The sequence below is a fragment of the Acinonyx jubatus genome, chromosome D1, assembly GCF_027475565.1.
Source record: "Acinonyx jubatus isolate Ajub_Pintada_27869175 chromosome D1, VMU_Ajub_asm_v1.0, whole genome shotgun sequence".
NCBI lineage: Eukaryota > Metazoa > Chordata > Mammalia > Carnivora > Felidae > Acinonyx > Acinonyx jubatus.
Genome location: NC_069390.1, coordinates 7,039,880 through 7,057,721, shown reverse-complemented (window position 1 = coordinate 7,057,721; position 17,842 = coordinate 7,039,880). Strand labels below are relative to the sequence as shown.

General features: G+C 51.5%; 1 protein-coding gene across 1 annotated transcript; it reads left to right on the top strand.

The window, feature by feature from the left end:
- The first annotated feature begins 1,264 nt into the window (after positions 1-1,264).
- CDC42EP2 (CDC42 effector protein 2) lies at positions 1,265-8,301 on the top strand. Its single transcript, XM_015068004.3, has 2 exons — positions 1,265-1,404; positions 6,758-8,301. Exon 2 carries the CDS (start codon positions 7,127-7,129, stop codon positions 7,769-7,771), a length of 645 nt encoding a protein of 214 aa, XP_014923490.2. The 5' UTR covers positions 1,265-1,404; positions 6,758-7,126; the 3' UTR covers positions 7,772-8,301.
- The last annotated feature ends 9,541 nt before the right edge of the window (positions 8,302-17,842 follow it).

Sequence of the window (17,842 nt, the reverse complement as noted above, 5' to 3'; positions counted from 1 at the left end):
GGAGGGGAGCAGGGGCTAGGGCCAGGCTGAAGGGGCCAAATCCGCTGCTCTACCCATCCTCCAGTGCTCCCCAATAAACCCCTCCAAAAAAAAAAAAAAAAAAAAAACTCTTCAAAGAGTTTTGGAACTGGTTCCCAGTTTCATGTGGTCTTGGGTGAGTGTCTTTGCCTGTCCAAACTTCCATCCCTGCAACTTTCTGTTTTGTCACCCGCTCTGAATGGAGTTCTCGACCCTTCCCAATCTCCTTCCCCCAAAGGAGGACTCTCAGCAGACAGAGGGTAGGGGGCTGTGCCTCAGCCGCATTCTTGCAGGCCCAGGGGTAGTGCTTAAGGCTTGGCACAGTGCTGTGTCTTCTCCCAGGGTTGTGTTTGGGGGGGGGGGGGTGGGCAGGGCAGTGGGGACGATGGCTGGGTGAGAAGCCTGAGGCAGGAGGAAGGCCTAAAGCCCCAAGTCTTTTGCTTTCTGCTTTCTGGAGGAGCAGATTACTATCAGGGCCCTGAACTTCAGTCTTCCGTCTTTCCTGGGGTGCTGCATCCCCAGCGACAAAAGCCATACCTGGTCCCTGCTAGATGCTCAAGTGTCTGTTGAATCACTGAATGGAGCAAGGGCAGTTTCCTTCCTCTATCTCCAGGGCCCTGTGCAGGGCCTGCCCTTCAATAAATGCTTCTAGTACTGAATGAATGAATGAATGAATGAATGAATGAGTGAATGAATGAAACAAACGAAGACGGAACGAGTCTAAGTATGGATTCCACCCGCTAACCCAGAAGCCACCTAGACTGATGACGAACGGGCGTACCCAGGCCACTCTGCCAACACACCCTCAGTGCTCTCTTTTCTAGGGAGAGGTAAACTCCTGAAAGCTCTCGCAAGTTTGTAGTATTTTAACTCGGGAGCCTCCAAGGCCTCATTCATTCCCTCAGTGGTCACTGAATACACTTGCGCGGGCGCCTCCCCCGACCCAGCCCTTCAGGGAGCGAACGGGTCCAAGGACGCTCGGTGAATTCTGACGAACTATAATTCGGCCTTCCGGCTGCCGCGCCCTCGGCCCTTCTAACACCGAGTTTGGCTCCGACAGGCACAGCCAGAGTCTACGGAGTCCAGCCCGGGCACCCGACACCGCCTGGCCCGCAGCCGTCCGAGCCTGCACTGCACCCCACGTCCGCGCGGCTGCTGGACCCGGGCGCCGCGCCACCAAAGGGGGAGCACAGGCGGGGCTCGGAGTGGGGCGGGGCTGTGGGCGGGCCTGGTTGGGGCGGCCCCAGCATTGGCTCCGCGGGCCAGGGGCGGGGCCTCAGGGGCCACGGATCGCACTGAGTTCACAGCCGGGAACTCGTCCCATAGCCTCGCGGTCCAGCTCCAGAGCTTTCGCAGCCCGCGGGTCCGCCGCCTGAGCTCCTTAAGGTGAGTTCCGGCCGGGACTCTGCCGCCCTTCCGCGACGCCCAGGGGGCCCCCCAGCGGACCACCCCTGTGGCGCCCCGTTCTGGGTCGCACCCGGGTCCCTGTGTCACCTCCGCGCAGGTCCTTTCCCGGGAACCTCGGGTTCCACCGTGTTTCCCGCCCGCGCCTGGGTCCAGGCGGCCACGCCCGCGCCCCCTCCGCCTGCGAGGCGCCGCGCATCCAGATCCCGAACTCGCTGTCCCGCCCTTCACCCTGAGCCCTCGTCCCCATCTCACACTCGGGACGTGGGAGCGCCCTCCCGCCGCCCAGCGTCCCCGCCCGGGCTAGGGGTCGTATTTTTAGTCGATGGTGAGGTGTCCTCCTATCTTTAGCCGCGGCCGCGAGTGTCCTGAAACGGATCCGGGCTGGGCGCTCGGACAGAGGGCGGGGAGGGGTCTACGCTGAACCCGAGCTGGGGCTGAGGAACAGGACCCACGGGAGCCAGGGGTGGGGGCTTGCACGCCCGAGGTCTGGCCCTGCGCCTAGCGGACACTCGGACATCGCCCAGGCCGGAAAGCACGGGGCAGGCTCCTCCCAGAGCTTGGAGACCCTGGCAAGGTCCCCGATCGCCCCTTTCCCCCTCTACTGTCGTGTTGTGAGACCAGAACACCCCAAGAGAAGAAGATCCCTCAGACAATCCGCATCTGGTACGCGAACGTGCAGCTCCTTGGGGGGCCCTTGCCTGGAGCCCGAAGCGCGCTGGAGACCCTGGTGCGCGCCCGGACTCCTCTGGGAAGCGAGGCGACAGAGCGAGCGAGCGAGCGCGCCACCTAGCGGCCGTGGAGCCGAGCGCCACTCTGCACAGGGACCCGGGGCGACCAGACCTCCCGTGGCCCGCAAAGGGGACTCTGCGTAGGCTGCCTCCAGAGCAGAAGGCGGACGCTTGGAGGATGGGGGCTCTTGTTCGGAGCACTGTCCCTGGAAAACCTACAGTTATTTGTTGAATGAATGACAGGGCTGACAGCGACCCGCTAACCCTGTCTGTTGTACCTCTGGTCTCACTTGCACTGTGGCAATAGGGTCTTCCAGTAGCCCTCTGGTGACGACTTGGTCAGCCCATTTTATAGATGGGAAAGGTGAAGGCCAGAAAGGAGAGGCGTCTTGCCCAAAGTCACAGAGTGAGGGCTGCTCTTTGGACCTTGGTAGGCAGGGGGCTAGTACTCCTCAGGGCAGGAGGGGCTGTGCCTAGAGGAAGTCTTTGCTCCGGAGGAGGCCCAGGGCTCCTGGCCAGAGCAAGCCCACAGGGCTGGGCTGGCTCCCCTCTGCCCCGCCCACTGCTGAGGGAAGCCACCGCTTCCAGCCCCTCATACCCTGTCCTGGCGAAGAGCTCATTCTCATCTCTCTGGATCCACGCAAGTTTGGGGAGATGGAGACGACCGGTAGGACTTACAAGGAGGAGGCCTGGGGACCCAGTGGCCCCAGCCCAGCTGGGAACCTGTTTCTCTCCTTCCCTGCAAGCAGTTTTCAGAGGTTGGGTGGCCTACTGCGTCAGAGCCACAGGACCTGGCTGGGTACTAGTGCCCCCTCTTTTTCTTCCCAGCTGGGTGACCTCAGCAACGTTAAGGTCTCTGAGGTTCAGCCTCTGCCTCTGCAAAAGGCAGCCGTGACGCCCACTGTGCTGTGCCTGGGAGCGTAAAAGTGGGGACTCTGCAAGGGCAGCTGGAGCCTGGGGTCTCACGCTTGCCAAATCCGAATACTTGGGGCTTGATGATTGCAGTTCCCAGCTCTCCCCTGGGTGGCTGATGCCGGCCCAACCCTTCCCCCTCAGCCTCGGTTCTCTCCACATCTGGAATTGGGCGGGTACGGCTGGCTCCGAGTGAGACAGCTGTCAGGGACGCCCGATCTGTTGTGGAAATACTCAGGCTGTCTTGGCGCCCTACGTGATGAGCGGAGGGGGGCCGGGGGAGGGGGGAGGGGGGACGACAAACCCCACCAGTCGGCCCCACTCTTCATGGCTGGAAAGGAAGGAAAGGCTGTCTCAGGGCCGCTCGCCGATCAAGGAGACCGGTAGGATGTGTGTTGGGGCGCCCCCAGGTTTGGCGTGGTGGGCACAGGTGAATGTCTGGTAGATGAGTGAGGGACGGGATTCCACGACCTTGAGGCGCCCACTGCCTCCCCCACCCTCCCCCCCAGCTCCTTCCAAGCTTAGCTGGAATTTCGCCACTGGAGACTCATTCCTTTGTTTCCTGTTAAGCTGCAGGTGCTCAGGGAGGGGCAAGATGTCCGGTCTCTGTGGCTCAGTGTGACTGACCTAGGGTGTCCGGTCCTGGGGTGGGGTTTCCTGAATGAGGGCCCGGGCTGGGAGTTGGGACTCTGCCTGTCCTGCATGCTCCTTCCTCCTTCCGGCTCCCTCCTGCCGGCCCCCTCATTCCCTCCTCGCCCTGCCCAGCACGGAGAATGGGGCCGGCCAGGCCTCCCAGCTGTGGCCCCGCCCCTCCCTGGCTCAGCCCCTGCCCGCCTGGGCGGTGGGAGAGGGGGGCGCTCATCTGGTTACCCTCTGGATGACCTTGGACAAATTTCTTTCTTTGCCTTCCGTGCTCTGCTTCTACATGTGGGCTCTCCTGTGGCCACGTAGGAGGCCAACCCTCCAACAGCTGTGGGAATGCCGTTGAGTGCTTGTAATGCTTCCTTTTTCTGTTAAACTGGCATGACACCCCCTCCGGGTTGCATTGTTTTTTCCACGTTAAAAATAGCTTATTTTTTCTGATTACATGGATAATATGTGCACCTAAATAATACATGGGTTTATCATTAAGAATTTGAGGGGCGCCTGGGTGGCTCAGTCGGTCGAGCGTCCAATTTTTTATTTTAGCTCAGGTCCTGATCCCAGGGTCGTGGGATCAAGCCCCGTGGCGGGCTCCATGCTGAGCTGGAGCCTGCTGCTCTCTCTCTCCCTCTGCCCCTCTACCCCTCTCGTAGTCTCTCTCTCTCTCTCTCTCTCAATCTCTAGAATAAAAATATTACTTATTTTTTTAATTAAAAAAAATCTTTTAAGTTTATTTTATTTTGAGAGAGAGGCAGCAGGGGAGGGGCAGAGAGAGAGAGGGAGAGAGAACATCCCAAGCAGGCTCTGCGCTGTGAGCACAGAGCCTGATGCAGGGCTCGAATTCAGGACACCATGAGATTGTGACCTGAGCTGAAACCAAGAGTTGGACGCTTAACTGACCGAGCCAGCCAGACACCCCTAAAATAAAAAAATATTTTTAAAAACTGAAAAAGAAAGAATTTGAGCTTATAAAAAAGTACGGAAAAGAAAGGCAAAGTCATCTGAAATTCTGCCACCTTGAGAGCACCACCACCATGTTGGCAATCATCCTTTTCATATTTGCATATATCATTTTATAGTAACAGTAGCAAATATTACAGATAATTTTGACTGAGGACACCCTTCCTCCCACATCACTGACCTCACACCCCATCCCTGCCCCCCATCCCAATCTACATAACCCATATGACAACCTGGTGCTGGCCTTCCAGATTCTTCCCTCTTTCTCTCTTTTTAATGCTTTTTTTTTTTAATTTTTTTTTTTTAATGTTTATTTTTGAGACAGAGACAGACAGAGCATGAACAGGGGAGGGTCAGAGAGAGAGAAGAAGGAACAGAATCTGAAACAGGCTCCAGGCTCTGAGCTGTCAGCACAGAGCCCGACGAGGGGCTCGAACTCACGGAGTGTGAGATCATGACCTGTGCCGAAGTCGGCTGCTTAACCGACTGAGCCACCCAGGCGCCCCAATGCTTATTTATTTTTGAGACAGAGAGAGACAGAGCACGAGCAGGGGAGGGGCAGAGAGAGAGGGAGACAGAATCTGAAGCAGGCCCCAGGCTCTGAGCTGTCAGCACAGAGCCTGACAAGGGGCTTGAACCCACAAACCGTGAGATCATGAGCTGAACCAAAGTTGGATGCTTAACTGACTGAGCCACCCAGGCACGCCTCTTCTCTCTTTTTATCTAGGATATAATCCAATGCCGACCTGTATATGTAGGTACACACACATGCATATATATACAAGGAAGGGGTAGAGGGAGGGGAGTTGATCACTGTTGTCAGAAATGGAATCTTCTAGGGGCTCCTGGGTGGCTTAGTTGGTTAAGCCTCCAACTTCAGCTCAGGTCATGATCTCACAGTTTGTGAGTTTGAGCCCTGCATCACGCTCTGTGCTGACAGCTCAGAGCCAGGAGCCTGCTTCAGATTCTGTGTCTCCCTCTCTCTCTCCCCCGCCCCTGCTCAAGCTCTGTCTCTCTGTCTCTCAGAAAAAAAGAAAGAAAGAAAGAAAAAGAAATGGAATCTTCCCTACTACACTTTTGCATTTTGCTTCCCTCCCTCGGCAATGCATTGTGCAAATCCCTCCAAAATGTTTCTGGTTCAAATTTTATTTATTTTGAGAGAGATTGTGAGCAGGGGAGAGGCAGAGAGAGAGAGGGAGGGAGAGAATCCTCAACTCGGGGTTGATCTTATGAACCATGAGATCACGACCTGAGCTGAAATCAAGAGTCAGGCGCTTAACCAACCGAGCCACCCAGGTGCCCCTCTGGTTCAAATTTTGAAATGGGGTGATAGCTTGCTCTGATTAAATGAGATGCGTTTGCAAAGAACTTAGCAAAATGCCGGGCACAGAGCAGAGCCCCCCAAAGTATTTGCACCCTCCACTCCATCTTCCCCTTAGGTGCTGGGCAGGGGGGAGGGACAGTAACTATGTTGGACTCAGTCCCAGAGGTAGGAACTGCTAACCTGGAGGAGAAAAGAGAAACTCCAAGGTGCCCTCACTTCTAGGTGGGACGAGACTGGGCCGAACAGGAGGTGTCCGTCATTCAGCTCTGCGGGCTGAACACCTCCTGTGTGTCCAGGTCTGGCACAGACAGGGTGGGTGAGACAGGGGTTACAAGATCTCTCTCCTTGGTCAAGTACGGGATTGAGACAAGTCTCAGACCCCCTCCCCCCACCACACACACACACACACACACACACACAACTTGACTTTTATGTCTTGGGGCACAGCTGATGTGTGATAGGGGGTGATGAGCAGAGCCAGGGACCCCAGGCAAGGGACCAGAGCCAGGTCCCTTGTATATGACTTTGGGCCCATCACTCACGTTGCCGGGCCTCAGTTTCCCCACTCGTAAAGGGAGGGGCTCGGTGCTGGTGATCCAGGCTCTAAGGTGCAGTGAGTCTATAAGTGACCACAAACTTCTCGCAGGGTTTCTGCAGGAGAGTGGCCCCACTTGGGCTCCCGGGGCTGACGCAGGGGGCCCAGAAATGAGACGGATGCCTCTGACTTTTGTCCTTCTGTCCCTGACTCATACCTCTGGTATTTCAGCTCTTCAGCCCCAGACCTGACCGGGGAGCCTGCGAGAACAAGACCGGAGAGCCCGTTGCTGCCCACCAGAGCGCCACCTTTCTGCTGCTAATTTTCCAGAGCATTTTCAACTCTTCTGGGAGAGAGTGATCTTTGTTATCTCAGCCCTCTGACTTCACTGATCATTAATCGTCCTTTTTCTCATTCCTCCGGCCAACTTCAGTCACGCCCCACACCCTTGTCTGGGCCCTTGGGCAAGGTTTGGGTGTCTGAAAACCCCCCTCTGGGTGTGTCCGGCTGAGGTGGTGAGAAGAGGCAGCTGGAGGCCGTGGTCCCCGAGGGTGCGCCGTCCCCAGCCCCTGCAGCCCGGCCCCGGGCGCAGAGATCGCGATGTCCACCAAGGTGCCCATCTATCTAAAGCGTGGGAGCCGCAAGGGCAAGAAGGAGAAGCTGCGGGACCTGCTGTCCTCGGACATGATCAGCCCGCCGCTGGGGGACTTCCGACACACCATTCATATCGGCAGCGGCGGTGGCAGCGACATGTTCGGTGACATCTCCTTCCTGCAGGGCAAGTTCCACCTCCTGCCAGGGACGGCGGTCGAGGGACCCGAGGAGGACGGCACCTTGGACCTCCCGTTCCAGTTCACCCGCACCGCCACGCTGTGTGGGCGGGAGCTCCCCGACGGGCCGTCCCCTCTGCTCAAGAACGCCATCTCCCTCCCTGTCATCGGGGGGCCCCAGGCCCTCACCCTGCCCGCAACTCAGGCCCCACCCAAACCCCCTCGCCTGCACCTGGAGACCCCACAGCCTTCCCCACAGCCTTCCCCACAGGAGGCAGGGAGTGTGGACATCTGGAGAATTCCAGAGGCTGGCTCTGCCCACAATGGGCTGACGCCCGAGTCGGGGGCCGAGGAGCCCTTCCTGTCCCATGCCAGCTCCTTGCTCTCCCTGCATGTGGACCTGGGGCCTTCCATCTTGGATGACGTCCTCCAGATCATGGACCAGGACCTGGGCCACGTGCAGATCCCCACATAGGACCACAGCTGGCCAGGCCGGGTGCTCAGGGTGGAGTGAATGCTGGAGGCAGGGGGTGGATGGAGCCCTGGCCTAGACGTCGGGATCCCTAGGCCCCCCTGTGTGGTCACTGACCAGTGATTTCTTTTCTTTGAGCCTTTGTTTCCCTCGCTCCCACCCTCTCCTCATGGGCAGAGCGTGCCTCATTGCCTTCCCCTAAAGCTCACCGAGGACACATGCAGAAGTCAGCCCAAAGTGCCCTGAGTATCTCGGGCCACCTGGACCCCTCCCCCCCAACTGCTCCTCCTTCCCTGAGACCTCTTGGATGAAGGCTCCGCCGAAATGGAGTCCCCTTTCCACCTCCCTTCTGCCTCAGCCCCATGGGATGCCCTGACTGGGGGCTGGGGAAGAGGCAAGGCACAGCCAGCCAGAACTTTGGCTTCGCTGTCCTGGACTAGGAACGTGGCATTGGTGACCGAACGTCCCTCTGCCCCACCCTCGCTCACATGACCAGGAGATTCTGGTCGCAATAAAACTTGCTGCTGCTGACAGTTGTGCTCCCGGCACCCTCGACCCGGGTTTCCTCCTGGAGACAGACCAGCCTCTGTGACCGGGGCTGACCCTGAGGGAGACCCCATTCCCAGAAGGCTGTGTGCAGGGCGGGCCCTACCCTTGGGAAGCCTCTACCCGATCCCAAGCCCATAGTGAGAAAGAGGCAGGAATACACCAATGCCACCTAGGGAGACTGCAATATTGCTTCAGGTGCTTAACAAGAGGGGGCTGAGCACTGGCGTCGTCTGGGCGCTGTGCCCAGGCTGCTGGAGTCTACCGGGGGGAGACCCAAGAGTGAAAGAGTAACCCCAAGGCCTAGTGCAAGGGACCAGCAGCTTCTCCAGCTTCCGAAGACTAAGGGGGCACACGGGCGGGACCGGCCAGGCCTGGGGCTGGGAGGGACCCAACAGTGCCTGTCAGCGGGCTCATCGCCACCTACAGGGCACCCAGGTGTGCTCCAGGTGCTGGGGATATCACACAGCCGTGATCCCCACTCCTGTAGCTTATATTCTAGTGGGAAAAGGATATTGAATTCGTAAGCAAGTAGGGTGAGTTCCAACTGTGCTGAACACTATGAAGAAAACACGATCGCGAATGCTTGGGGCCGACATGCAACTGGTGTCAGGGCCCATTAGGATAGATGTGATTCTGAGCCAGACCTGAGGGCTGAGATATGCTCACGCATAAGCAAAGGCACTGGGGCACCAGAGTGAATGACAGAGGAGCCGCCATGTGGTGAAAAGAGCAGAGATCTAAGAGTATGACCTAGACTATGTGAGACTGTTTCCACATCTCTAAGAGGTAGTCAGTGGGACCTACCGTGCAGGGTTGTGGGGGAAACTAGGGATAACACTTAGGAATTGCCACAGGGAGGGTATTCAAAAATGGCTACGGACATAAAGGAACTTGGAGCTTGGGAACGAGAGGACTGAAGCACGAAAAGCAGGTTGGAGTCAGCTGGGAACAGCTTTGCCTGCTAGGCTGAGCAGAGGCAGTGGGGAGCTGCAGACAGATTTTAGGCAGGAGAGACACATGGTCAGATCCGGGTTCTAGAAGGGTCACCACCCAGGCCAATGAAAGACGGACCAAAGGTCAAAACGGAGGAAGCCAGTGCAGGGTGAGGAGGACTGGACGAGGCAGGGACCCCTGGTGGGGAGAGTGTTAAGATGGGGCTTGGTGTCTGATTGGTACAGACCACATGGGCAGCTGGAGGCAAATTCAAGCCTCAGTTTCCCCTTCTTCCATTCTCCGCTGGTTCTTCATCCTTCTGACCCTGTGGATCCCAGACTCCCACCTCACCCCCAGCCTCTCGCCTCCAGGTCCTGTGTCAGATTTCATCGTGGAGGCTGAATTTGACCAGGAGACATTTTGCTTGGGCTGGGGGGGGGGGGGGGGGGGTGGAGGGGGAGGGGGGAATCTATACAACATGAGATGTACCATTTTAACCATTTGTAAGTGCATAATTCAGTGGTGTTAAGAGCATTCACGTTATTCTGCAACCATCACCACCATTCCTTTCAGAACTTTTCTCATCTTCCCAAAGTGAAACTCCATACCCACTCAACGCTAACGCCCCATTCTCCCTTCCCCCAGCCCCCGGCAACCGCCGTCTACTTCCTGTCTCTATGAATCTGACTGCTCTAGGGACCTGAAATCAGTGGAGTCACACAGTATTTGTCCTCTTGTGATCGTCTTATTTCACTTGGCATGACCTCTTTGAGTTCATCCACGCTATGGCAGGTGTTGACAGTTCCTTCTTTTTTTTTTTTTCAACGTTTATTTATTTGTGGGACAGAGAGAGACAGAGCATGAACGGGGGAGGGGCAGAGAGAGAGGGAGACACAGAATCGGAAACAGGCTCCAGGCTCTGAGCCATCAGCCCAGAGCCTGACGCGGGGCTCGAACCCACGGACCGCGAGATCATGACCCGGCCGAAGTCGGACGCTTAACCGACTGCGCCACCCAGGCGCCCCGACAGTTCCTTCTTTTAAAGGCTGAATACCATTCCATTGTCCCTCTGGACCACATTTTGTCTATCCATTCATCCATCAGTGGACACATGCGTTGTTTCTACCTTTGGGCTATTGTGAATCATGCTGCTATGAACACGGATGTACAGATACCTGTTTGAGTCCTTGCTTTCAATTCTTTTGGATCCATACACAGAAGCGGAAATTGCTAGATCATACCCTCATTCTATGTTGAATTTCTTGAGGAACCACCATATTCTTTTCCATGGCAGGTGCACCATTTTACATCCCTGCTCAACTTTTTCCTTTTAGTCTGAACATTCTGCCGTCATTTAGAGATTAGGGGTTTCACTATCGGTTGTGGGGCTTTAGCCTGGGCCTGTGACGCCCCAAAGCCTATACTCCACTGCAACCTTCTTGCCCCAACAGAAGTTCTGTATCAGAACTGGTCAAGTGTGAAGACCAAAGGTGGGGAGCTGAAGGGCCAGCAGCTTCTTGCCTGTAGGCTCCCTCTCAGTGCTTGAACGGCTTGTCCCTTCCCTTGGAAGACAAGAAAAAAGGAAACCTTCCTTACAGCTTTACCCAGTTGGAAGGCTGCACCTCGCCCTGGACCAGAGTCAAGGCCAGAGTAGCCATGGGACGGAGACATGCCTGCCCTAGGTTCCCTGGAACTGTCCCCCACCCACCCTGCATCAGGCACCAACCCAAGAGACCTAGGAAACCACTCGGAGCTGCTGGAGAAAGGGACTTAGGCAGGGGGCCTGAAGCATCAGACTAACTGAACTAGAAACACCTGCTTGCACCAAGGTAGCCAGGGATGGAAACATGGATCTTTCCTCTTCAGCTTGTAAGTGCTGTTCAGGCACCATGCCCTGCAAATACCACCCACAAAAAGGAATTTCCCCCAAATAGAGAAGTCATTGGACAGCCAAAAAAAAAAAAAAAAGACAAATGTCCGTACAGTCTGCTGTTTTAGATGCCCAACATTCATGCATGACTTGCTATAATATAATATAAACCTCCCTAGTAGAATGGATCTATTCCTATTTCTGTCAAAAATAGATTCACTCTTTTTCCAAAGGGAGATAACTCAATATCTTGTCAATGATCACATCCACTTGCAAGGCCGGGAATTCTAGATGTTCATTCCTCCTGCAATTTTTTTTACCAGCCCCATCTCAATACTTTGCAAACTCTGAACTGTGCTATAAAGTTAGTTATCACCAATACACCCTATATTCAAGAGCGGAAAGCAGGAGAGAAGAATGGGAGAATTAAAATATATAAAAATAGACTTGATGCAGTGAGAAAAGAAACATACGTAGAAGCTACGGACTCCTTCAAAAAATTTTTTAAGGACTTTTAAAAAAAGTAATCTCTACCCCCAACGTGGGGATCGAACCTACAACTCTGAAATTGAGAGTCACACATGCTCTATCAACTGGGCCAGCCAGGCTCCCCTTTTACCATTTTGCCTCATTTCCTTTATCTCTTTGCCTACAAAAACTTTTTTTTCTGACCTTTTGAAAATAAGTTGCGGACGTTACGATAGTTCATCCCAAGTGCTCTAGCATTCATTTCCAGGAAGTCTTTTTTTTTTTTTTAAGTTTATTCATTTATTTTGAGATAGAGGGAGAGGGAGAGAGGGGGCAGGGGCAGAGAGGGGGAAAGAGAGAAAGAGAACCCCAAGTAAGCTCCATGCCTCCATCATGGAGACCAACGCAGGGCCCGAACCCACAAACCATGAGACCACGACCCGAGCCAAAACCAAGAGTCAGGTGCCCAACCGACTGAGCCACCCAGGCGCCTCCATGAAGTCTTTATTTAGCTCAGTTTTGGTTTTATTTGACTTCTTCAATCTGTGGATTCACATCTTTCATTATTGTTGGGAAATCATCGATCATTTTCTCTTTAAATACTGCCTCGGCCCCCTTTCTCCCTACCCTCTGACGCCCCAACTAAATGTATATTAGATCTCTCTATGTATCTATGTTTCTGCTCTAATTCTCTATTTTCTGTTCTTTTGTCTTTCTGTGCAATGTTAGGGACAATTTCTGCCTACCTATCTTCTAGTTTCTATGTTCTCTCTTCAGCTGTGAGTAATTTGTTTAAAGGATTCATTGTGTTTTTAATTTTGGTTATTTTATTGTTCCGTTGGAGAAGTTCTATGTTGTTGTTTTAAAATTCTGTTGTGGCATTTCTTAATAAGCACTTGTCCCCTGAAGATGTTCTTATGCTCGTTTTTAACTCCTTTAAATGCAGTAGCAATGTTATTTTACGGTCAGCATCAGATAATTCCAACATGTTAAATCTTTGTGTGAGTCAGTTTGTGTTTTATATTTTTTGTACCGGTTCTTGTGAAAGAAGAAAGGCTTGTGAAAGGCTTCTTTTTTCTTTGTGTGCCTGCTTATCTTTGTCATATTTGAAAAAAATATTTTTAGACATAATTTGAGGACTGGGATGACGGTAAATTCCTTCCTAAAGTCTATGATTCGGTACCAAATATGTTTGCTTCAGCTAGGTGTCCTGAGGCATTATGAGGATGGGTCCACTTTTTTTTTTTTCTTTCTATAATGTATTTGCTTTTTATAATTTACATCCAGATTAGTTGGCACATGGTGCAACAATGATTTCAGGAGTAGATTCCTTAGTGCCCCTGACCCATTTAGCCCATCCCCCCTCCCACAACCCCTCCAGCAACCCTCTGTTCTCCATATTTTAGAACCTCTTATGTTTTGTCCCCCTCCCTGTTTTTACATTATTTTTGCTTCCCGTCCCTTATGTTCATCGGTTTTGTTATCTTAAAGTCCTCATATGAGGGAAGTCATATGATACTTGTCTTTCTCTGACTGACTAATTTCGCTTAGACAGAGTGGGTCTACTTTAATCCAAGTTCAAGGCTTGAGCTTCCCTGAATCGCCCAGATAATATGATCCTATGATCCTGGACTACAGGTTCATACACAGTTGGATCCCTTCTCAAAGTGTGGACATGTCCATGGTGGAATGTCCATCTTCCCACCTTGGGCAGACTCTGAGTTTTGAGTTTTAACCCTCCCCACCATAGACCCCCAAACAACAGCTCAGTTTCACAGTTGAATCTTCCAGATCAGTAAATGTCCCCAGGACAAAAATTGCTTTGAATTCTGAGCTTACCTCTTTGGGTTTTAGCTTCCTAAATATTGGTCCAATTATTCTCACTATATCATTAGCTTTTCAATGCTTTTAAGACTTTTTTCCCCATTTCCTCTGTTTTGTTTTGTTTTAGTTTGCTCAGTTGGGAATATTGGAATTAAATACCTAACCAGGAGCCTGTTTCCCATTAACTACCTATATGTAATATTAGGAAGATCCCTTGGGTTTCATTTATATTTCTCCCTGTTCCCATTGGGTAATAATCCTACTTCACCTTGACAATTAGAATCAACACCCCAGACAATAGTAGTACTTCCTTTCTCTCTCTCTCTTTTTTTTAATGTTTATCTTTATTTTTGAGAGAGAGAGTGCAAGCTGGGGAGGGGCAGAGAGAGAGGAGGCAGAGAATCTGAAGCAGGCTCTGTGCTGAAAGCAGCAAGCCCGATGTGGGGCTCGAACTCATGAACCCACCGTGAGATCATTACCTGAGCCAAAGTTGGCTGCCCAATTGACTGAGCCACCCGGGCACCCCTCTTTTAACTTTCTTGCCCAGTGGCATGCAGAGCAAAATATGGCCCATTGGCCATCTTAGCTCCTAATGTGGAGAAATCGTTGTTGTGCTCCCTGATGGAAGCATTCCTCTCTTGGATCTGGCAGAACCCAGAGGTGCAGAAATAGGAAATATTTTGCAAGAGTCACTAGTTGAGATTGGGAGAGACTGCACCCCACTTCCATTCCTTGGTTCCTGTCTGTAAGAGAAACACTGTACATGCTGGTCAATGGTTCAGTGAACCTATTGTTCAGTGACAAAGCATTTCTTAAAGTTTATTTATTTTGAGAGAGAGAGAGAGAGAGAGAGAGAGAGAGAGAACAGGAGCATGAGCCAGGGAGGGGCACAGAGAGAGAGGGAGAGAGAGAATTCCAAGCAGGTTCCTTGCTATCAGCTCAGAGCCTGACTTGGGGCTTGAACTGACGAACCGTGAGATCATGACATGAACCGAAATCAAGAGTTGGACGCTTCACCAGCTGAGACACCCAGGCGCCCCTGGTGATGAAGCATTTCTTAAAAGAATCCTAAAAGAACTGAAAGGCATTCACGCTGGGCTCATATGCTACCTTTCCAATTAAATAGAACTAGCCTATGTATTATTACTAATATTTTTAATTTAAAATTTCTTATTGAAACATACATGCAGGGGCACCTGGGTGGCTCAGTTGGTTAGGCAACCGACTTCGGCTCAGGTCATGATCTCAGTTTGTGAGTTCGAGCCCCGCGTCGGGCTTTGCGCTGACAGCTCAGAGCCTGGAGCCTGCTTCAGATTCTGTGTCTTCCCCTCTCCCTACCCCTCCCCTGCTCACGCTCTGTGTCTCTGTCTCTCTCCATAATAAATAAATGTTGGAGGAGGAGGAGGAGGAGGCGGAGGAGGAGGAGGAGGAGAGATATACATGCAGATGGAGTGCCTGGGTGGCTCTCTGGTTAAGCGTCTGACTTTAGCTCAGGTCATGATCTGATGCTCTGTGGGTTCGAGCTCTGCGTCTGGCTCTGTGCTGACAGCTCAGAGCCTGGAGCCTGTTTCAGATTCTGTGTCTCCCCCTCTCTGCCCCTCCCCTGCTCTTACTCTGTCTCTCTCTCTCAAAAATAAATAAAAATTTAAAAATTTTTTGTTTGAAATATACATGCAGAGAAGTGCCCCAATTTTGTGTAGTTCAATAAATTTTTATAAAGTGAACAAACCTTTTTAGTTTTACAGATTTGTGATTTGATATGCTTTCTTTCTCATCTTAACCTCTAAAATTTTATTTTGTATCAATGATTTTGCATTCATTTTCTTAAAGAAGGTTTTAAAAATTGAGTATGTGTTAGCTACAAAACCTCACAACACCTGGATAAACCATTGAGTACTGCATTATCCTTTATTGGTTTCCCTAAACCTGTTTGTATCTTTGTAAAAACTTATTAAACTCTACTCAACTTCCCCATGTAAAATAGTAATAATAATAAAATTATTAATAAATAACTAAATTATTAACAAACCTACGTACCCACTACCCAGACGAAGAAAAAGAATATTACTATAGGGGGCACCTGGCTCAGTTGGTTAAGCCTCTGACTTCAGCTCAGGTCATGATCTCGTGGTTCATGAGTTCGAGTCCCACATAGGGCTTACTGCTGCCAGCACAGAGCCCACTTTGGATCCTCTGTCTCCAATCTCTCTGCCCTTCCCCTGCTTGCGCGCTCTCTCTCAAAAATAAATAAACATGGGGTGCCTGGGTGGCTCAGTGAGTTAAGTGTCTGACTCCGGCTCAGGTCATGATCTCACAGTTAGTGAGTTCAAGCCCCACATCAGGCTCTCTGCTGTCAGTGCAGAGTCCACTTCAGATCCTTTGTCCCCCTCTCCCTGTCTGCCCCCCCCACTCTAATGTGCTCTCTCTCAAAAAAATAAACATTAAAAAAAAGAACATTACTAGGACCTCAGTAGCTACCTCTTGCCCCCTCTTGTCATTATCCTCCAAAGATAACTAGTCTCCTGGGTTTTGACTCCATGGATTAGTGTGCCTATTTGTGTACCTTTATATAAATGGAATCATACAATATGTCCTTTTTTGAAACTGGCTTCTTTTATTCAGTGTTAAGTTTTTGAGATTCATTCACATTGTTGTATAGCGATAACTTATTCTTTCCATTTTGCTCAATCTATTGTACTGTTGTGGGCATTGGTTTTTTTCCAGTTTGAGACTATTACAATGAACGCAGTGGTAAGCATTCTTGTGCATGCTTTTTGATGTATGTATCCACGAGTGGAGTTGCCGGACCATAGGATTTGTGTATGTTCAGCTTTAGTGCTAGCATACTATCTTAGTCAGCTTGGGCTGCTATAACCAAATATCACAGACCGGGGGGCTTAAGCAACAGACATTTATTTCTCCCATTCTGGAGGCTGGGAACTCCAAGATCAAGGTGCCAGCGGATTTGGGTTCTGATGAGAGCGCACTTCCTGACTTGTAGATATCTGTCATCTTGTCGTGACTTCACATGGCCTTTCCTCAAGGAGAGAGGTATCTGTCTTCTTCCTCTTATAAGGGTACTAATCCCATCAAGAGGGTCCCACCCTTATGACCTCATCTAAACCTAATCGCTTCCCAAACGCCTCGCCTCCAAATACCCTCCATCATACTGGGGGTTAGGGCTTCAACATATGCCTGGGAGGAGCACAAACATTCAGGCCACAACACATACTGTACTTTTTTTTTAAATGCTTATTTTGAGAGAGAGGGAGAGATAGAGTGTATGTGCGCAAGTGTGAAAGCAGGGGAGGATCAGAGAGAGAGGGAGAAAGAGAGAATCCCAAGCAGGCTCCGTGCTGTCAGTGAAGAGCCCCACACGGGGCTGGATCCCACGAATTGGGAGATTATGACCTGAGCCGAAATCAAGAAACGGATGCTTAACTGGCTGAGCCACCCGGCGCCCCATGCGCCTTTGACTCCTGCTTTGGAGTCACCTTGGATACTCTTTGTCCCCACAATCATTTGGTTCCTAGGGAAAAGAGTGCATCAGTATTGTCTCTGGGGTTTGCTTCCAAGCTGCTGGCACCTATTCTATAAATGTGGTGCAGGGTAGGCAGGGACAGATATCCCACAACTCTTTTCTGCCAAAAATGGTCTTAAGGCACAGTGATGGTAAGATGTCTTCTGATTCTAAAATCCTGAGATGGAAGAGAAGCCTGGGAATACGCACATCCTGGGATTAATGGGATAAGGTGTGTGTCAAAGACCAAAGACCATGCCCTGAGGACTGTGACAGTTAAAAGTAGAACAGAGGACAGTCAGCCAAAGAGCCTGAAGGACCAGTGTGATCAAAGCACAGCCGAAGGGTGTGCATCTCAGAGACCCTGAGAAGAGCTTGGAAAAGGAGGCAAAGGTGAGTAGTGTCATGAGGTTGACAGGCCAATGAGGATGGAGACGAGATCTCTAAATGTGTTGAAATGAAGGTCCTGGTGTCTTTGTTAGGACCTGTTTCAATGAACTAGGGGGAACAGAATCCCCATTAAACTGGGCAGAAAGGGACTTGGAAGTAAGTCAACAGAGATAGGGTGTATAAACAGAAACTTAGCTTTGAAAGGGTAGAAAGAAATGGGGTGATAATCCAAGGCAGACATGGGCTGAAGGAAGGGCTCTGCTTTTTTTTTTTAATGTTCATTTATTTATTTTGAGAGAGAGAGGGAGAGAGCATGAGCAGGGAAGGGGAAGAGAGAGAGAGGGAGAGAGAATCCCAAGCAGGCTCAACACTGTCAATGCAGAGCCTGACGCAGGGCTCGAACTCACCAACCATGAGATCATGACCTGAGCGGAAATCAAGAGTAGGACACTTAACTCACTCTGCCACCCAGGCGCCAGAAGAGCTCTGATTTTTTAAGAGGATATTAAGCCATGTTTGT